Source organism: Nomascus leucogenys, chromosome 2 (assembly GCF_006542625.1).
Source record: "Nomascus leucogenys isolate Asia chromosome 2, Asia_NLE_v1, whole genome shotgun sequence".
NCBI lineage: Eukaryota > Metazoa > Chordata > Mammalia > Primates > Hylobatidae > Nomascus > Nomascus leucogenys.
This window is the reverse complement of record NC_044382.1, coordinates 7,756,977-7,777,989: the sequence shown is the minus strand read 5'-3', so window position 1 is coordinate 7,777,989 and position 21,013 is coordinate 7,756,977. Positions and strand designations below refer to the sequence as shown.

At 36.5% G+C, this 21,013-nt stretch overlaps 1 protein-coding gene across 1 annotated transcript in view; it reads left to right on the top strand.

The window, feature by feature from the left end:
- Window positions 1-21,013, top strand: part of RANBP17 (RAN binding protein 17) — a 431,538-nt gene that overhangs the window by 13,214 nt on the left and 397,311 nt on the right. The window contains exons 2-4 of the mRNA XM_003273231.3: window positions 3,443-3,589; window positions 7,217-7,307; window positions 17,992-18,158. Of these exons, the coding sequence (XP_003273279.1) occupies window positions 3,443-3,589; window positions 7,217-7,307; window positions 17,992-18,158 (405 nt within the window). The remainder of the gene's footprint in view (window positions 1-3,442; window positions 3,590-7,216; window positions 7,308-17,991; window positions 18,159-21,013) is intronic.

Here is a 21,013-nt window from a genome sequence, read left to right as displayed (position 1 = left end):
GCCTATGTATGTCTTTGCATGTGAGATGGGTCTCTTGAATGCAGTACACTGATGGGACTTGACTCTTTATCCAATTTGCCAGTCTGTGTCTTTTTATTGGGGCATTTAGCCCATTTACATTTAAAGTTAATATTGTTATGTGTGAATTTGATCCTGTCATGATGATGCTAGCTGGTTATTTTGCCCGTTAGTTGATGCAGCTTCTTCGTAGTGTCCTTGGTCTTTGTATTTCGGTGCGTTTTTGCGGTGGCTGGTACCAGTTTTTCCTTTCCATATTTAGTGCTTCCTTCAGGAGCTCTTGGAAGGCAGGCCTCGTGGTGACAAATTCCCTCAGCATTTGCTTGTCTGAAAAGGATGTTATTTCTCCTTCTCTTATGAAGCTTAGTTTGGCCGGATATGACATTCTGGGTTGAAAATTCTTGTCTTTAAGAATGTTGAATATTGGTTCCCACTCTCTTCTGGCTTGTAGGGTTTCTGCAGAGAGATCTGCTGTTAGTCTGATGGGCTTCCTTTTGTAGGTGACCTGGCCTTTCCCTCCTGCTGCCCTTTATATTTTTTCCTTCATTTTGACCTTGGAGGATCTAATGATTATGTGTCTTGGGGTTGATCATCTTACTGGGGTTCTCTGTATTTCCTGAATTTGAATGTTGGCCTGTCTTGCTAGGTTGGGGAAGTTTTCCTGGATGATATCCTGAAGTGTGTTTTCCAACTTGGCTCCACTCTCTTTGTCTCTTTCAGGTACTTCAATCAGTCATAGGTTTGGTCTTTTTACATAGTCCCATAGTTCTCAGAGGTTTGTTCATTTCTTCTCATTCTTTTTTCTCTCTTGTCTTATTTCAGTGAGATAGTCTTCAAGCTCTGATATTCTTTCTTCTGCTGGATTGATTTGGCTATTGGTACTTGTGTATGCTTCATAAAGTTCTCATGCTGTGTTTTTCAGCTCCATCAGGTTATTTATGTTCCTCTCTCAACTGGTTATTCTAGTTAGCAGCTCCTGTAACCTTTTATTGTGGTTCTTAGCTTCTTTCCATTGGGTTAGAACATGTTTCTTTACCTCAGTGAAGTTTGTTATTACCCACCTTCTGAAGCTTACTTCTGTCCATTTGTCCAACTCATCCTCCGTCCAATTCTGTGCCCTTCCTGGAGAGGTGTTGTGATCATTTGGAGAAGAGGCACTCTGGCCTTTTGGGTTTTCAGCATTCTTTCATTGATTCTTTCTCATCTTCATTTGTCTAGTTTCGGTCTTTGAGGCTGCTCACCCTTGGATAAGGTTTTTGTGGGGACTTTTTTTGTTGATGCTGTTGTTGCTTTCTGTTTGTTTTTCTTTCAATAGTCAGGTCCCTCTTCAGTGGGGCTGCTGTGGTTTGCTGGGAGTTCACTTTGGGCCTTGTTAATCTGGGTTGCTCCTGTACCTGGAAATGTCACCTGAGGAGGCTGGAGAACGGCAGAGACAGGTGCCTGTTCCTTTCTCTGGGATCTCTGTCCTTGAGGGGCACTGACCACTTCCCTTGGCTGGGAACAGGGGCTCCCCTGCCCTGTGTGGCTCTCAGGTGGGCCAGCACACCACCTTGCTCTTTCCATCTCCCTGTGGGTTACCCCAACTGCCTAGTCAGTCCTGGTAAAAGAACCTGGATACCTTGGTTATCAGTGCAAGATTCGCATGCTGTTTTGGTTCTTCTCAGTGGGAGCCTCCGATCGCCACTGCTTCTAGTTGGCCATCTTGGCCCTCTATTTTTGTATTTCTTACCCTGGATAAAACAGTATAATTTTTATGTATTCATGAACCATAAATATTGTATGCATTTTACTGTTGTGAACAGTATGTAATAGTAATCTGGGTTTGTTGGGCTAATCTAGGTGGGGGAAATGTTTAAAATGTGGTTCATTTGAGGTTCTTTGTCTTAATCAGCCTATTTGAAATCTTACTTTTGGACTTATGTGTTTACTCTAGCAGGAAATTTCCAAGTCTGGGATGCTGGGCTCTGATGTAGTTAGCGAAATGGAAAATGCTATAAAAGCGCTAAGAAGGAGAGAGGAAGAGAGAAGTAAAAAGAATAATGGGAGCTAGAGTAGGTCTCATTTTGGTGTTACTCGTGTATTCCTTTTATGAGAAGGTATATGCATGTGAGGGAATGTGTGGGCTAGTGTAGCTATAAGGTTGCCACATAAAATTCAGGCTAGAAAGGACAAAAAAATGGCATTTTTAAAAAGGAATATCCCATTATTTTCATATGCCTACCTGACATTGAAATCTGTGCCAGTATTTTTTCTTTCAGAGACTGATTCTCTAATTGAAGTTTAAAGTGAGGTAATTTGTTTTCAGAAGACCTCTTTAACAAAAAAATTTTTAAGCTGGAGAGGAGTGCTGAACTCATTTTTTAATTCTGTTTTTAGATGGTTTCCATGTGTCCCAGATCGTCATGAGATTAGATTTATATCATCAAGATAGGATTATAAACAGAATGCTTTAGTCTTTATGCTTATAAAATAGGAGACTTTAACATAACTGGTTATTACATTGCTAGAAATGCCATGGGATCAAGTCAAAGTTCCTGAAAATCCTGCAGCACTTTGAGTTGTTGGTTCAGAAGCCTGAAATCAACATATAATAAAAATAATATATATATATTTTTGAGGCAGGGTCTTGCTCTGTCACCCGCTGAAGTACAATGATGGTATCAAGGCTCACTGCGGTCTCGACCTCCAAGGCTCAAGCGATTCTCCCACTTCAGCCCTCTAATAGCTGAGACTACAGGCGTACCCTACTATACCCAGCTACTTTTGTTGTATTTGTAGAGGGGATTTTGCCATGTTGCCTGTGGTGGTCTTGAACTCCTGGGCTCAAGCGATCCTTCCGCCTTGGCCTCTCACAGTGCTGGGATTATAGGCATGAGTCACCATGCCCGGCCTTAAATACGTAAAATTTGAGAAAGAATATAAATTTGGTTATCTGCAACTTGTGCATGATCATTTCCCCCATCCATCTCCCTAATCTCATCTGGTATCTCCTTGCTGTGTCTATCAGCCGCACTAACCTTTAATGCTTTGAGATGACTAAATTCCATTCTACCGAAGGACCCTGGTAAATGTTCTTTCTTTGCCTGGACTGCCTTCTAGTCTTTTTAAAATCTGATTCACTGTTGTAGGTCTCAGCATAAGTATTATTTCTTGAGGCCTACCTTTCCAAATCCTTGTTGTAGACAAGTTCTCCATTTCTTGTACTTTTCCGTTGCAGAACTATCAATCTGTAAGTAAATAATTTGGGGAGTAGGAGATGGGTCTGTTTTGTTTGCAACTGTATCCCCTAGTAAGTAGTTGTATTTCGGTAAACATGTTTTGAATTAATGAATACAGGTGATATTTGTATCCTTTATTTTTTGTGGTTAAATATTTACCTCATTTTTTTCATTGAAGTAAAATGTTAATTTTTTTTTCTTTGAAGAGTTTGGCTGAATTGGAAGTGTTATGTACTCATCTCTACGTAGGGACTGATCTTACACAAAGAATAGAGGCTGAGAAAACACTCTTGGAACTTATTGACAGCCCAGAATGTCTCAGCAAGTGTCAACTTTTATTAGAACAAGGAACAGTAAGTATTTGGTAACAATGATTAACCATGAAAGATCAGTAGATGTATGTCATTGTTAATGAACTCGTGTGTTAGCAATGGTAACTGATAGATACTGCCACATGGTTTTTTTGTTTTTGTGAAACTGTAGTTTCACTGTCAAAGGGGTTAATCAGGAAAAGAATTGGAAAACCTGGAAAGCAAACTTAGGGAAGAGCCAGGAAATGAAATAGGAATGAATTGAGATAGTTTCTTGATTACTATTGGTCTCTTTTTATGTCTCATATTAGTGGGCAAAATTACATTTTTAGGAAGTTGACTAACAACTTAAAAAAATCTAGATAGGGGAGGCAGATTGTAATTACCTCAGAAACATGAAAGGATGATTCGAAAGCATGTTGATTACCTCTTGCCTGCCTCCCATCTAGATATTCATAGTCTAGACATTCATATTCATTTAGTAAAATGTTTAAATGCCAAATCAGGCACTGTACTGCTTACTTGATTTATGTACATGAATTAAAGTAGCTCTTTGTTTAGTTGGAGAGGCAGATACATAAATAGCTATGAAACGATTGCAGTAAGAGACTGTGTGGTCTAGAGCAGAGTTGGCAAACTTTTTCTGTGAAGGGTCAGATAGCAAATATTGTAGACTTTGTGGGCCAGGAGACAAAATGGAAAGTATTTTGTAAGAACATCTATAGAAAGAGAAAAAACAAATTTCTACAAAGTTTTATTGATGAGATTCAAAATATAATAATCTAATACAGATTTTTTAATAATACAGGTCTGTTAATGAAGAGAATAGAACTGTTTTTAGGGGGTTAACATTTTGCTATTAATAATTGGAGTTCAGAGTTGTTTTCGATCATCAACATTGATTGCAGATGTTCATATGTTAATGCTGATCTATAATGAGATTTTACATATTTTATATTTGAAAGTATCTTTTCACATAGATAGGTACTGCCAAATACTAATATCAGTCCACGAGCATATGGTTATAATTAAGCACATTCATCATTTACAAGGCATTTAAAAAATTCTGTTAAATCTTGATATTTGCCTTTTAGCATGTCATTATACACAGATTGACCACTTCCAATTGAAGATTAGGTGGGAGCTCTTAATTGCACAGTTAAATGGATTTTATAATATGGAAATTTCCTTTACATTTGCATCAAGATCTGAAGCTGGAGCTATAGTTGAAGCTCAGAAAATACATCTCTGAATAGAGAGTTCACTACTTGTTTTAACTTTTGACAATGTGGGAAGTATATAAAGCTGCCTGACATTACTTGCAATTCAAATGATGTTATCAAAATGGCTTTACTGCAGTATAAGTTCTGCATATAGGTACTAAGCACTTTTTAGGCAATTTTGTAATTTTAGGTTGAATTTATTGAGGAACATTATCAATTTTGCAGCAAAAAGTAAGTTCCAAAGCCATTTAGTGTTGAACAGTAGTGACTTGGTTGTCTCATTCAGAAAAATTTTAGCCTTATCCCTGAGCTAAAAAAATAGCAGTAAAAATTTATCACTGATAAGCTATTAAACTATTGTGTGAGAAGACAAGTGAGGATATTGTTTCCAACACAGAATATTCAGATACTGCTTCTTTATCTTACAGAAATTAACAGAACTAAAGTTCACAAAAGTGAATGAAGTCCACTGTTAACACTACTGTTTTATTAACTTACAATAGATTCATATATTTACCACACAGTATCTGCTGATGAATAATATGGTGAATAACCATAGACTTTAAACATCTTACATTTTTCACAAGCTTTGTAAATTTGTTCAGCTAAGCCCTTTTCTGCTCCATATGTTTTTACCACTAGTGCGACATATCGTAGCAGATTCTACTTCAGTTTATATTGAATTAATGTGTCCTCAACTTCTTTGAAAATATTCTGTCCTGTAGTTCTCCCACAGTCTTCATAGAGGCCAATTCTTTAGTTGCTTCACACTCAGCATTGACTTCTAGAATAAACAGATAGTAACTATTGGTAATATTAACAGTATGAGCATTGTAAGAAACATCTGTCCACTCATCAAGACTTAAGGAGAACCTTTCCAAATCATTTGTCTTGTTTTCAAATTGACTTTTGATGTTGTTCCAGTGTCTTCAACTCTTTGAGAATTTGCTTCCACCAGAAACTAGTAATCTTATTTTCTCTGCACACATAACTTTGGCTGCTGTAATAAAACAATGGTGATTTAATTAACTCTTCATCAGTAAATGGCTGTGTGATTGGCTAACAAATGAGCCACTTGGAAACTTTGGTTGCAGTCTCATTTTTTATATTTGTAAAGACAGTCTACTATGATGAGATATCCAATTTTCTATTTTTTCTGACTTTTGATTTCTTGAGTTGGGAATATTGTGATGGAAATATAGGGGATATTGCTTGGTCTGATATTGTCAGTGTATATTGGGGATATTGCTTGGTCTGATATTGTCAGTGTATATTGGGGATATTGCTTGGTCTGATATTGTCAATGTATATGGTATTCTTTTAGGACAACCATAGTACCATTGCATAAAAGCACATTGTTTTGCCATGTAATCAATAAAAGAATAGTCCATACTCCATTGTGCCTTAAAAATTAGATATTTGAAGTCCACTTTTATCTTTTCTTCTTTTGATATGATAGACATGTGCTGGTATAAAAGGTATGTGTCATGTCGTGACAACACCCATGGCTCTCTAGGCACTGTAGAGTTTTACCTACCTCACTGTGGTTTATGATACTCTGAGCAGCAGTAGGAAGCACTGAGCGCCACATGTGGTCTCTGTTTTAACTATTCAATTCTGCCATCGTGGCGTGAAAGCAGCCATAGGCAGTGTGTAAATGAATGAGCATGGCTGTGTTTTAATAAACTTTATGGACGCCAAAATACAGATTTCATTTATTTTTCTGTCACAAAATATTGTTATTGTTTTGATTTTTTTGAACAGTTGAAAAGCTGTTTAAAATTGTGAAAAACATTCTTAGGTCACAACCCATGTAAAAACAGGCAGGATTTGATCAAGGGCCATAGTTTGCCAGCCTCTGGTCTAGAGAAAAAAAGAGGGAGTATCTTTGCAAGAATTTCTAGGAGGTGGAGTGAATACAAGAACCAAATTTTCAAGGGTGAGCATGCATTTAGAGAGTTTGAGCATAGTATTAAGATAATTGGGGGCCAGAGAGAATATAGTCAGACATGGGTTTCAAGCAACATGGAGACCAGGGTGGGGAAGATTTGGAAAGGAACCTAAAGGCTATCATGATCAGAGCAAAGTCAAGAATGGAATCAGATGAATTTGAAGAGATAATCAGAGGCCAGATGTTGTAGGGCTATAGAACATGGTAAGAGTACTGTATTTTATTTGAACTTGCTTTATTTCTCCCGTTTGCTTATTGTTATTTGAGATGGCTGTCTACATCTCCCTCAACTAATGATTTCTTATAAGAGATTGTATGCCTGTGTATGTGTATCCTTTTCTGTATATATGTATCTCAAATTGACGTATTTTATCTATTGTAAATTTGCCAGTTTGGAAAACCAGAAGAATTTCTGTTATTGCTTAGAAGAACATCTCTATCACAATGCTTTATTTTAATTTCATTTATGATAATAAATAAAATTATCCTTTACAGACATCCTATGCCCAGCTTCTTGCAGCAACATGTCTTTCAAAACTTGTCAGCCGAGTCAGTCCTTTACCTGTTGAGCAGAGGATGGACATCAGTAAGTGGCTTATTGTGCTTTTTAACCAACTGCGCTTTAAAAAAACTTTTTCTTTTAAATATACTAAACTGTTACTAGGATTGCAAATTTTTTGTGTCTGTCATTTTTTAAAACGTGAGTATCAAGTCTCATTTACTCATCTGTGATGAACAGTGATGTGTTACATAAAGCAATGTCTAATCAAAAAGACATTTATTTTTTTTTCTTTATTTGAGACAGAGTCTTGCTCTGTCGCCAGGCTGGAGTGCAGTGGCGCGATCTCAGCTCACTGCAACCTACACCTCCTGGGTTCAAGCAATTCTTCGGCCTCAGCCTCCCAAGTAGCTGGGACTACAGGTGCACGCTACCACGCCCCGCTAATTTTTGTATTTTTAGTAGAGACGGTTTCACCATGTTGGCCTGGATGGTCTTGATCTCTTGACCTCGTGATCCGCCTGCGTTGGCCTCCCAAAGTGCTAGGATTACAGACGTGAGCCATCATGCCCGGCCAAAAAAGCATTTATTTAATGATAAACAACTAGCATTTTGTGTCCTATTTGTTAAGATTTGTACTCTCATGTTACCCACCAAATAAGATTTTTGAGTTGTCCTCATTTCACAAATGAGAAAATTAGATTTGCAGAAAGGCTCTGTCATGTGCCCAAGATCACACAACTAGAAAGTAGTAGAGTTATGATTCAAAGCTACTCTACCTGTTTAGAGTCCAGGCTTTTAGTCATTATCTTAACTTGGTATGCAACTGAATGACAGGACAGAATTCAGCTCTCTAGTATTTTTCAGGATGCTATATCAAAATCATTTGGGGTATATGTAAAATAAAAGCAGGTTCTTAATAGGAAGACAATTTGTATATGGATAAACAGTGCTTGGAACTTTACTTGAAAAAATGATTCTATAAAGTAGCAGTATGTTTTTCAGAGTTAATGTATTTTAAGTTTTTGTGTGTATGTAAGTAGCTTGCATTTCATTTGGACAAAATTGTAATAATTGAGGTATGGGGTTTTTTTGTCATCTTTGTTCATATTAGAAATAGATTGTTGACTCATTTCTGTTCTTTAGCCTCAAGGTTAACATAATTTATATTTATCAGAAAAGTTAAAATTTATGTGATGGATCCTTAAGTTTAAACCTGAATGGTCAAAATCTCACAATGATGTGTTGTTTCCCTCTATATTGACTGTTATTTCTGTAAGCACTCTTGAGTCTTAGGTACTGCAGAAAGCCTTGAGAAGGATTTATCCACTGTTGGACTTGTGTACTTAAGAAAGCAAACGAAAGGAGTTTACAGTTTTAAAAATAAGGTTCAAATAGTATAAAGCTAAGTCATAAAACTTGTGATTTTGTTTATTATACTTTTCCACACACATCTTTTAAATAGACTTAATTTTTTTAGAGCAGTTTTGGGTTCACAGCAAAATTGAGCACAAAGTACGGAGGATTTCCATATACTCCCTGCTGCCACACATGCACAGCTTCCCAACTATCAACATCCTGCACCAAAGTAGTACATTTGTTACAACTGATGAACCTACACTGACACATCATTAACCCAAGTCTGTAATTTACATTAGGGTTCACTCTTGGTGTTGTATTTCTATGGATTTTGACAAATGTGTTAATACAATGACATGTATCCACCAATATAGTATTATACAGAATAGTTTTACTGCACTAAAAATTCGCTGTTCTCTGCCTGTTCATCCCACCCTCCCCCAACCCTGATCTTTTTACTGTCTCCATAGCTTTGCCTTTTCCAGAATATGATATAGTTGGAATCATACAGCCTGAGGTATCAATCATACATGGAGGCTTTTCAGATTGGCTTCTTTCACTTAGTAATATGCATTTAAGGTTCCTCCATGTTTTTTTCATGGCTTGATACCTCATTTCTTTTTAGCACTGAATAATTCTTTGTTGTCTGGGTATACCGCAGTTTATCCATTCACTTACTGAAGGGCATCTTCGTTGCTTCCAAGTGTTGACAATTATGAATAAAGCTGCTATCAACATACATATGTGGGTTTTCGTGTGCCCAAACATTTTAAGCTCCCTTGGATAAATACCTTGGAGCACAATTGCTGGATTATATGTTAAGAGTGTGTTCAGTTTTGTAAGAAACCACCACACTGTCTTTCAAGGTGGCTGTACCACTTTGCATTCCCACCAGCCATGAGTGAGAGTTCCTGTTGCACCACATCCTTGCCAGCATTTGGCATTTTCTGGATTTTGGCTATTTTGATAGATGTGTAGTGGTATCTCCTTGTTTTAATTTGTATTTCCCTGAGAACATACGATATACAGCACCTTCCTATGTGGTTATTTGACCTCTGTACAGTTGACCCTTGAACAATGCAGATATTAGGGGCATTGACCCCCTGCTCAGTCAAAAAGTCACTTACAACTTTTGACTCCCCCAAAACTTAACTGCTTATAGTCTACTGTTGACTGGAAGCCTTACCAATAACATAAAAACAGGCTGATTAATCCATATTTTGTATGTTATATGTGTTATATACTATATTCTGTGAATAAAGTAAGCTAGAGAAAAGAATATTATTTGGAAAATTAAAAGAAAGATAAAATGTATTTACTATTCATTAATGGAAGTGGATCATCATAAAGATTTTTATCCTCATCATTTTCACATTGAGTAGGCTGAGGAAGAGAAAGAGGAGAGGTTGGTCTTGTGGTCTCGGGGTGGCAGAGGCAGAGGAGGCAGGAAAGGCAAGAGCACTAGGTATAACTTTATGGAAATATGTTGTAATTTCTGTCTTTTTTGCTTTTTCATTTCTTTAAAAATGTTTCTATAAAGTACCAATCCTTCTGTGTTCACTTTAAATTCATTGTCCTGTATCATAGAAAGGTCCATGTCCTAAAAGAAGTCTGGAATAATGGAAACATTTCTGCCAGATTGTCTAATGTTAATTTTTTTTTTTTTTTGAGACGGAGTCTCGCTCTGTCGCCCAGGCTGGAGTGCAGTGGCGCAATCTCGGCTCACTGCAAGCTCCGCCTCCCGGGTACACGCCATTCTCCTGCCTCAGCCTCTCGGAGTAGCTGGGACTACAGGCACCCGCCACCACGCCTGGCTAATTTTTTTGTCTTTTTAGTAGAGACGGGGTTTCACCGTGGTCTCGATCTCCTGACCTCGTGATCCGCCTGCTTCGGCCTCCCAAAGTGCTGGGATTACAAGTGTGAGCCACCGCGCTGGCACTGCTGTTTCTGCTATATCTTCTCCCTCATCATGTGGCACTGGTTCAGAGGCACTCATCTCCATAAAATCATCTTCTGTAAATTCTGGTGTTTCTTTTGTTAGATTCCCTAGTAGGTGTAGGTTTCTCCCTTGTGTAAAACTTAGCAATTTGTAGGGAACTTTGATCTTTTTTTTCAAATGAGTAACGTCTGACAGACTTAGACCTTTTGTTGCCTTTACTTAGAGTTGACGTTAGTAAATCCTTAAAGGCTTTTTAGTAGCAGACTTCCAAAAGATTCAGGAATTTTAGCATACTTTTAATTTCAGATTTTCAGCTGACTTTAGCTATAGTATACAGTAGATTAAGACTCATGTGTATGACTTTTACTCGAAGAACAGCAGTAAAGTACAGACGTTTTCTACATTTAGCCAAGATTTATTTCAGTAGAAGATAATCTTCTCTGACTAATCTTTGAGATTGGAATAAGCCTTTAAAGATAAACCTCAGAATTCTCATTTTGGAGTAATATCGTCCATTTCAGTTCCCTAGGTTTGGCATAGGAGATAGTGACTACACTGGTATGTGACTCTTTTCCTGGAGATTTCTTCCTGAAAAATGCAAGAGCTGTTGGTGAGAGCAGATTTGCAGTGATGATAGTTGACTCTGGTCTACAAAGATTTTGTAACTCCTTGGAAAGCCTCTTATAATCATTCTTAACCTCTTTGTAGCTAAAAATTTAGAGTAGTTGAAATCTGTAGGAACGCACTTCTGAGGGCCAAAAATGTGACTGACTTGGGAACAATTCTTAAACTGATTAACTAGCTGTAATATAGTTTTGTGAATTTATTGCACTGATCCTGTACCTTGTGGTATATTTGTCCCTGTTAAATAAGTGTTATTTTGTCCTCTTTAATACTGCTTGTAAACAGTAGTGCCCATTGGAACATATATTTGATTTTTAAAAAATGTTTCATATGAAAACTACCTATTAGCTTTATTATTAGGTCTTGAATTTCTCCAAGATCCATATCTTGAAACCCTTCAGACTCTTTTTTTTTTTTTTTGCCATATCCACAGTCTCTTTCATGATTTCCTTGATTGGCTCTGTTGTATATCCTGTGAAGTCATGCACAACATCTGGACAGAGCTTCCTCCAGCAGGAATTTATTGTTTCAGGCTTGATGGCTTTCATGGCTTTTTCTATAACAACAATGGCATCCTCAGTGGTAAAATCCTTCCAGACTTCCATGAATGTTCTCTCTGTGGGGGTTCTCTTCCATAGTGTTGACAATCCTTTTTATACAGTACCGTGTGTCATGAGCTTTAAATAAAGGTCCTTATGACCCCCAATTCAGAGACTAAATTAGAGATGTGTTTAGGGGCACATAGACCACTTTAACGTCCTCACTGAACTCATGGGGTTCTGAGTGGCCAGGGACATTGTCCAATATGAAAAGAACATTAAAAGGTATTCCCTTACTGGCAAGGTACTTAGTAACTTCAGGGACAAAGCATCTATGAAACCAGTCCAGAAAAAGGTTCTCTTCTAGGCCTGGTTGTACAGCCAGAAGACTGGCAGCTGGTATTTATTTTTTCCCTTCAAGGCTAGGAGATTAGCAGCTTTGTAGATAAGGGCAGTCCTGATCATAAACCTGACTACATAAACCTTGACTGTGGTTGGAACTATGTACAATCTAAGCATGTGTGTAAGTTTTGATAAATTTTAACTTTTTATAATTTGTGTATATTTTATGATAGTAAATGATAGAGTAGTATCTACATTTATACCTTATTTTTAAAAAATATTTCAACACTACACCATTCGTTTGAGGTGCCTTTTTTTTTTTTTTTTTTTTGAGACAGTCGCACTTTGTCACTGAGGCTGGAGTGCAGTGGTGTGATCTTGGCTCACTCCTCTGTCTGCCTCCCAGGCTCGAGTGATCCTCCCACTTCAGCCTCCCAAGTAGTTGGGACTACAGATGTGACTACCATGCCTGGCTAAGTTTTTGTATTTTTTTTGTAGAGATGGGGTTTCACCATGTTGCTCAGGCTGGTCTCGAACTCCTGAGCTCAAGCGATCCGCCTGCCTCAGCCTCCCAAAGTGCTGGGATTATAGGTGTGAGCCACCATGCCCGGCTATGTCCGAATTTTTAAAAATTGTCGTAAGTCTCCAAAAATTTTTCCAATATATTCATTGAAAAAAATCCACGCATAAGTGGTTCTGTTCAAACTCATGTTGTTCAAGGGTGAACTGTTATCTTCTTTGGAAAGGTGTCTGTTAAGGTCATTGGCCCATTTTTTTAATCAGGTTGTGTTCTTATTTTTGAATTTTAAGAGTTCTTTGTGTAGTTTGGAAAGCAGTTCCTTTGATATGTCCTGTGCCAATATTTTCTCCCGATCTGTGGCTTATCTTTTTATTCTTTTGACATTGTCTTTTGCAGAGCAGAAATTTTTCATTTTCATGACAAAGTTTACCTTATTCATTCTTTCTTTTGTGGATCATGCCTTTGGTGTTGCATCTAAAAAGTCATCACTGAACCAAGGTCACTTAGATTTTCTCTTATCTTCTAGGAGTTTTATAGCTTTATGTTTTACACTTAGGTCTGTGAACCATTTTAAGTTAATTTTTGTGAAGGGCATATAGTCTGTGTCAAGATTCCTTTTTTCCATGTGGATGTCCAGTTGTTCCAGCACTATTTGATGAAAATACTTTTTTTATATTTAAAAGACTCATATTTTGTTACTCCCTTTGCTCCTTTGTCAGAGATCAATTGACTATATTTATATGGGTCTATTTCTGGGTTTTTTTATTCTCTTCTGTTGATTGGCATCTTAGTTGGTTTTGTGCTGCTGCCACAGAATACCTGAAACTGGGTAATTTATCAAGAAAGAAATGTATTTCTTACAGTTCTGGAGGATGGAAAGTTCAAGATCAAGGAGCTGGCATCTGGTGAGGGCCATCTTGGTGCATTATTCCATGGTGGGAGGGCAAAGAGAAGGCAAAAGAGAGTGACAAAAGGGGGCTGAAATCGTCCTTTTTAAAGGAACCTACTCCTGAAATAATGACATTAAACCATTCATATGCGCAAAGCACTCGGTGTAATCATCTCTTGAAGATCCTGCCTCTTAAGATGTTACAGTGGCAGTTAAGTTTCAGCATGAGTATGGGAGGGGACAGACATTCAAACTGTAGCCATTGATGTGTCATTTCTTTTGCTGATACCAAACTGTCTTGATTACTGTAGCTTTATGGTATGCCTTGAAGTGGGGTAGTGTCAGTCTTCCAACTTTGTTCTTCTTCGGTATTGTGTTGGCTATTTTGGGTCTTTTGCCTCTCAATATAACCTTTAGAATTAGTTCATTGATATACACAAAATAAATTACTGGGGTTTTGTTTGGGATTGCATTGAATCTTTAAAGTTGGAAAATACTGATATCTTGGCAGTGTTGAGTTTCCTGTCTATGAACATGTAATATGTATTCATTTATTTAGATCTTCTTTGGTTTATTTTATTATAGTTTTGTAATTTTCCTCATATTGGTCTTGTACATATTTTGTTAGATTTAAATCTAAGTATTAATATTTCATTTTTGAGGGTACTAATGTAAGTTATTTTGTGTTTTATTTCAAGTTCCAGTTGCTGGCAAAGCAGAGTGATTGACTTTGGTATATTAACCTGTATCCTGTAACCTTGCTGTAATCATTTATTAGTTCATAATTTTTTTGTCAGTTCTTTCAGATTTTCTACATATCATGCCATCTGTGAGCAAATACACTTTTATTTCTTCTTTCCTAATCTATATGCATTCTATTTCTTTTTCTTATTGCATTTGCTAGGACTTAAAGTATTATGTTGCAAAGCAGTGGTAAGAGGGGACATCTTGCCTTTTTCTCAATCTTAGTGAGAAAGCTTCAAGTTTCTCACCATTAAATATGATTTTAGCTGTAGGTTTTTTGTAGATATACTTTATCAAATTGAGAAAGTTGTCCTCTATTCCTAGTTTGCTGAGAGTTTTTACCATCAATGGATGTTGAATTTTGTCAAATACTTTTTCTGCATCTGTTTATGTTATCATGTGATTTTTCTTTAGCTTATTGATGTGATGGATTACATTAACTAATTTTTGAATATTGAACTAGCCTCATGTATCTTTTTTCTTTTTTTTTTTTGGTAGTTTCTTTTTGTTCCATGTTCTCTTTCTCTCCTTGCTTTCTTTTGCTTGCCCTCTCTTTCTCTCTCTCACACTCTCTCTCCAAATAGTTCATAAGCTAACTCTCTAGACGTAGATTATAGCGTATACTTCTCACTATTAGAATTTAGGGTTGTTTCCATCAAAGGAATTTTAGTTAAATTTTGAGATGTGTATCGTCTCTTTCCTTTCCCAAATAACATACTGGCTTTTGGGACAGAGGTAGAAACGGAATATTTCCCCTTTCTTTTATATTATTTTTATATTTAGATAGCACACTCTAAAAGACTATCTACAAGTTTGGATTTAGAGTTTTGAATTATGACTTATTACTAAAATATATGGTTTGTCCAATATTTGGAAACAGGAAACAAACAAAAAATCGGAATGAACCAAAATAACCTGATTCAGAGTCCCAGTCATTTTACCTTTTTGACCTTCATATTTTTGGCCTGTAAGACAGAATAATAATAATACATAATAGCAGTATCTTCACATTGCTATGAGAGCCATATCAAGTATTTGATGGGAAGCACTTCAAAATTTCTGACATGCCTCATAAACATGAAATATTATTGTTACTGTTATGTAGGCTTTTGATACTCAAAGGACCTCTAGTGTGTAGCTTTCCAACTTTCTACTGACTTTTGTCTGGGGTTTTTCCCAGCTGTTTGTTGTGGTTGTTGTTCTCCCATGTATCTTCCCAAACATTTCCATTTCTTCTTAGTATGGCTTTTCTCTATTAATTGTACCAGTGAGGGGGAGATTGCTGATGTTTTAAATGATTGTGATTATTGGTGCTTACTAAATTGGAACAATCTTATAGTTTGTGTAAAAAGCATAACATGAGAATATTTTGTGTAAAACATTCAGCTAAAGTAACAGAAACATATTCTAGTGATTTTTTTTTTCCCTGCCTTAGATAATGAATTTATTAGCCCTAGGTACCTTTGTTTGGGCAGTCTGGGAACATGTCCTTGTTGGTATCTAGCTTTAAATGTGAAACCTGGGTTGTCTCCTATTTGTTTGTTTTATTATTATTTTGAGATTGCCCTCCTCCTAGTGGTTACTGCTGCCCACATATGGTTTGCCTGTACCCACTGCAAGATGAACATTTTCAAGATATTAAAAATAAAAGTGTAATTGAAGTAAATACGCTGGATTTTCTTTTATATTCAGGAAGCAGTGTCATGTTCTTAAGTTTTGTTATTGAAATAAAAGATTACATGCAACAAGGCTTAGAACCATATTACCATGATTCGTAGGAGAAACTTCTCTGATATCTGTCCTAATGCTAAGGAAATTATGTTTTTTTTCAAAATATATTTTATCTTTTTTATTGTATAACAATATTTTAATATTAATAAAAATTGAGGTTGAAGTATAATAGTTACAAGAACTTTTTTAAATATCAAGAATCTTACTACGATTATCAAGAATGCTTGTTGCATACATTCTTGGATTTTGGAGTTGTTTCCATCAAAGCTGTTTTTAAATATTGAGGTGTTTACCTTTTCTTTACTGTTTTCCCAAATGGCATGCTGGCCTTTCAGGCCAAAGTGGAAATGGAGTTTTTTCTCTTGTAAAAATTCTTCTTGTAGTTTTCTGAGAGACTTCTTGGTGTATTTGTTATCTGACTTCATTAGTCAACTAGAAAGCTCATAACTGAATTTGCTACCCACTTTTAACAGTTTTGGTGTATTAACTTTATTACAAGCTTGACTTTACTGTTCTACTCATGCTTTCTTGAATTTATATATTTATTTTATCGTATTGTACTATTTGTGTTTGTTTTTTGTGGGACAGGATCTCACTCTGTCACCCAGGCTGGAATGCAGTGGCACAGTCATTCTCAGTGTCCCAAGTAGGTAGGACTGTAGGTGCATGTCACAATACCCAGCTATTGTTTTAACAATTTTTTGTAGAGATGGGGTTTATTTGTATTTTTAATGCTACCTCAAGAAGACAGTGTATAGTCACTTTTGCTATGACATGACATGTTCCTAAAAGTGACTGTGCTATGCAATGCTACATAATAAAAAGCACAGGGCTTATGAGAGAAATTAGATTATGACAATAAAATTTAAAAGTCTTGTCAGTGACATATTTAAAAAAAGATACAAATCAAATCAAAGGTTAGTAGAGTTTTACACATGTTACATGGTTAAGAAAAACATAGTACAATAAATATGACACTTTACCTTGGGAAAGTCCTGAAGTTTGTTCACAGAAGTAGGCCTCAGAAGGGTTGCAGCTTGTGAGTTATTGTAAAGTGATGAAAGAAAGATCATCTGAAATAGTATAGAAAGATATAATACCAGATAAAGATGGGTGGGGTTGACAATACATAGTAGATGTTTGAGGTGTATGCATTTTGTTCAGTTGGCCTGTATATTAGTCGGTTCTCACACTGCTATGAAGAAATATCTGAGACTGGGTGATTTATAAAGAAAAGAGGTTTAATTGGCTCATGGTTCTGCAGACTGTACAGGTAGCATGGCTGCGGAGGCCTCAGGAAACTTCCAATTCTGGCAGTAGGTGAAGGGGAAGCCGGCATGGCTTACATGGCTGGAGCAGGAGGAAGAGAGAAGGGGGAGGTGCTTCACACTTTAAACAACCAGATCTAGTGAAAATTACTATCATGAGAACATCAAGATGGAAATCTGCCCCTATAATCCAATCACCTCCCAACAGGTCCCTCCTCCAACACTGGGGACATGAGACTTGGGCAGGGACACAAATCCAAACCATAACAGCCTGGTTTCAGTTTTCTGCATTCACCTAGCATTTTTTGGTAAATAAAATCATGCAGAAACAAAAGTGACATATTCAACAGAAGTGTTCTATTCAAGTTTTTCCCTAATATATCAAACGCATTGGAACAAATTTGCTTTTTCAAAACAAGCCTAATAAAAGAACTATATAAATAAACATATATCTTGAGGAGAGCTATTAACCTTTTGTCACAGCATGTCATTGCCACCTCTTTTTCTGTTTTTTTCTTTTTAACAAATGCTGCAACTTTTTTGTTTAAAGTTCACAAAATTCTTTTTTTTTTTTTTTTACAGTAAGTTCTGGGATACATGTGCTGAACATGGAGGTTTGTTACATAGGTATACATGTGCCATGGTGTTTTGCTGCACCTGTTAACCCGTCATCTAGGTTTTAAGCCCTGCATGCATTAGGTATTTGTCCTAATGCTCTCCCTCCCCTTCCCCCACCCCCACCTCTCTTTCTTCATATGATTCACACTATGTTGTTTCTGAGAAGTCCAAATGATCCATGGAGTGTTTTCTTTGTAGGAAACTACATTCTGAATTACGTGGCATCACAGCCCAAGCTGGCTCCCTTTGTCATCCAAGCTCTTATTCAAGTCATTGCTAAAATCACTAAGTTGGGGTGGTTTGAGGTTCAGAAAGACCAATTTGTCTTCAGAGAAATTATTGCTGATGTGAAGAAGTTTCTCCAGGTAAGAAGTCATTGCTACATTGTTAGAACATCACTACTTGCTTTTTTTGGTTTAGAATACTGCTCTTCTTAAAGCGATATAGTTTTTGTGACTACCAGTACCATGTTAATTATGATTTATTATTTATCCTCTGGATCCTTTATCATTTATTGTTAGTAAATGAGGATCGTGCTGTTACATAATTTCCAAACTAGAAGAATGTAAATAATCATGTTTTCTAATTTTAAAATGTGTGTACATTTATGACACATAAGTCTATGGTACTGTATATATGTAAAACATGTATATAATGCTTTTCATAGATTATGTAATTAAATGTTCATCACAACCTAAAATGAAATAGATTTTATTTTGTAAATAAGAAAACAGGTTTAGAGGGGTTAAATAATTTCTGTAAGATTGCGTGGTGACTGCTTAAAGCATACAGCTAGCATTTAACAAGCCTCCAACTTACGATAAATTTTTTAATTTTTACACTATACCACATTGACTATATCAGTTTCTCAAGAATGTTTTCAATTTGATCATTACACATTGTATATAGGTATCAAATAGGTACAGCTATTATATATCAATAAAGAATGGTTATTTTAAAAACAATATTTTTAACCTAAGTGATTAAAATAAAGTCATAGCATATGCACATTTAACTTACATAAATATGTAAGATATATGGACTGCCAAAAAAAACCCCCTCAAAACAAAACAAAATAAACAAAGGCAAGAAAACATTAAACTAAATCATGCTAGTGATTCCACGTCCTGGGCTGATTTAGAGAAACCTGCATCTGCTCTTGTTTCCTGTTTACTCTTGCTCAGGATGACTGTCATGCCTTGCTCGGTATGATTCAGATATTTGAAGATATACATATATATTTTTTCATACAAACGTGGTTCCCAAGTAGAAGAAAACTATTTTATCTGATGTCCAGCTAAAGAAACATGATCTGGGCTGGGTGTGGTGGCTCATGCCTGTAATCCTAGCACTTTGGGAGGCCGAGGCAGGCGGATCACGAGGTCAGGAGATCGAGACCATCCTGGCTAACACGGTGAAACCCTGTCTCTACTAAAAACACAAAAAATTAGCTGGGCGTGGCGGCAGGCGCCTGTAGTCCCAGCTACTCAGGAGGCTGAGGCAGGAGAATGGCGTGAGCTTGCAGTGAGCTGAGATTGCGCCACTGCACTCCAGCCTGGGCGACAGAGCGAGACTCCGTCTCAAAAAAACAAAAAAAAAAACAAACAAAAAAAACAACACCATGATCTGTTAGTATTCTTGAGGAAAAATTGGCAGTTTTGATTAATAGATGGTTCAGTTTTGGTTCATGGTTGAGTATGGGCAGTTTTGACTTTCGGAGATTTGACTTTTATGCAGTAACTTTAAAATTCAACCCCTGTGTAAGATACAACTTCGTCATATAATGCAGTGCTGGAAACCTCAGAATATGAAATGCTAGGTTATGCTGCTTCTGTCTTATCCATGTTGTTAAAACCTGGTTAACAAAATTTGATCATTTAGAACTTCACAGGAATAAGTGTTCTTAGCTCTGAGCAGATCAGTTTATACTAGGGCAGAAGGATAGTTTATTCAGGACAAGTATGAGCTTCACACTTCAGAGTTGTATTTGTAAGTTTGGCAAGGACAGTAGCATCCCCCTTTTGTCTTTTACTAAGATTGTTCATCAAGATTTATTTGAGTAGACAAGAAGCGACCATGCAGTTCTTTTAAAATAAAATCAAGGTTGAAATTGAATGAAATTCTTGTTGGCTAACATTTCTCAAACTCCCTCTTTAGTGGCCAGTAAGCTCAACTTAAGTTGGGATTCAGTGTACTTTTACCAGTTCTGGAAGACCAAAAGAAACAAAATGTTTTAGCTTGAAAGTTTATTATATAATAGTATCACCACAGAATAGTTAGTATGCTATATATTTATATATGTATGGCTTGACCTAACCCTGCATCATGAGAAAGTCAATTTTGGCTTTAGTGTTTTAGTTTTCTAGAATATTATCGTATGGTTCCTTTGGGTATTAGCAGCTTTCGTGAATTTTGTCCTAAAAATTATTTTAAGTTTGTCACATCTTTAACAGTCTGAACTTTTGTGCATTCTTTTTTTTCTATTATTACAGACCTCTTGCTGCCACACTCCAAACATACTTATGTGTCTCCTTTCTACTGATATACTCAGGAGATCCTACTGTCATTTAGGGCAGTGCTATTCAAATTACTGGTCTTCAGCAAGATAAGGAGCTTATGTAAGACTGTAAATGAACATAGTGCCTTCTTCATTGAGAAAGACTTGCTATGAAAAAAAAGCCAACTGACCTAGCGTACTTTGTGACTTAGCTGTTTTATAATCTGTTACATGCTCTTTGTTTTGTCATGGACCAGTAACAAACTATTTTCAGATTAGAATTGAGTTTGTAGGTCATCAATCAGCTGGTTCTAGCAATTGGTCAGGGTACCACACTTTGGGGAACATTAACCTGGTGTACACATAGGATGGATGTTTCAGTGTGTAGGAAATCTGGAGCTCGGTTTAGACACTCAGACTGTCTTGAAAGGCCATAAATGATTAAAATGCAAAAATTGTGGGACTTTTTTTTGTTCTGAGATAATTTGAATTTAATTACATACAGTGATAATGGAATTCTGTGATAGTTAAAAGGGATGACCAACTATAAAATTAAGATTTGAAAAGTGTATCTATCTTCTGTGTCAGTTTTTAAAAATGACTGCAATGTAATTGGATGCCACATTTATGATTTTCATAATTCCAGTATGATTTCACACAAGGGTAGTTTGTTAGTAATGTGCATATAAAGTCTGAATTTTAATGATGGAAAATTTGAGATTA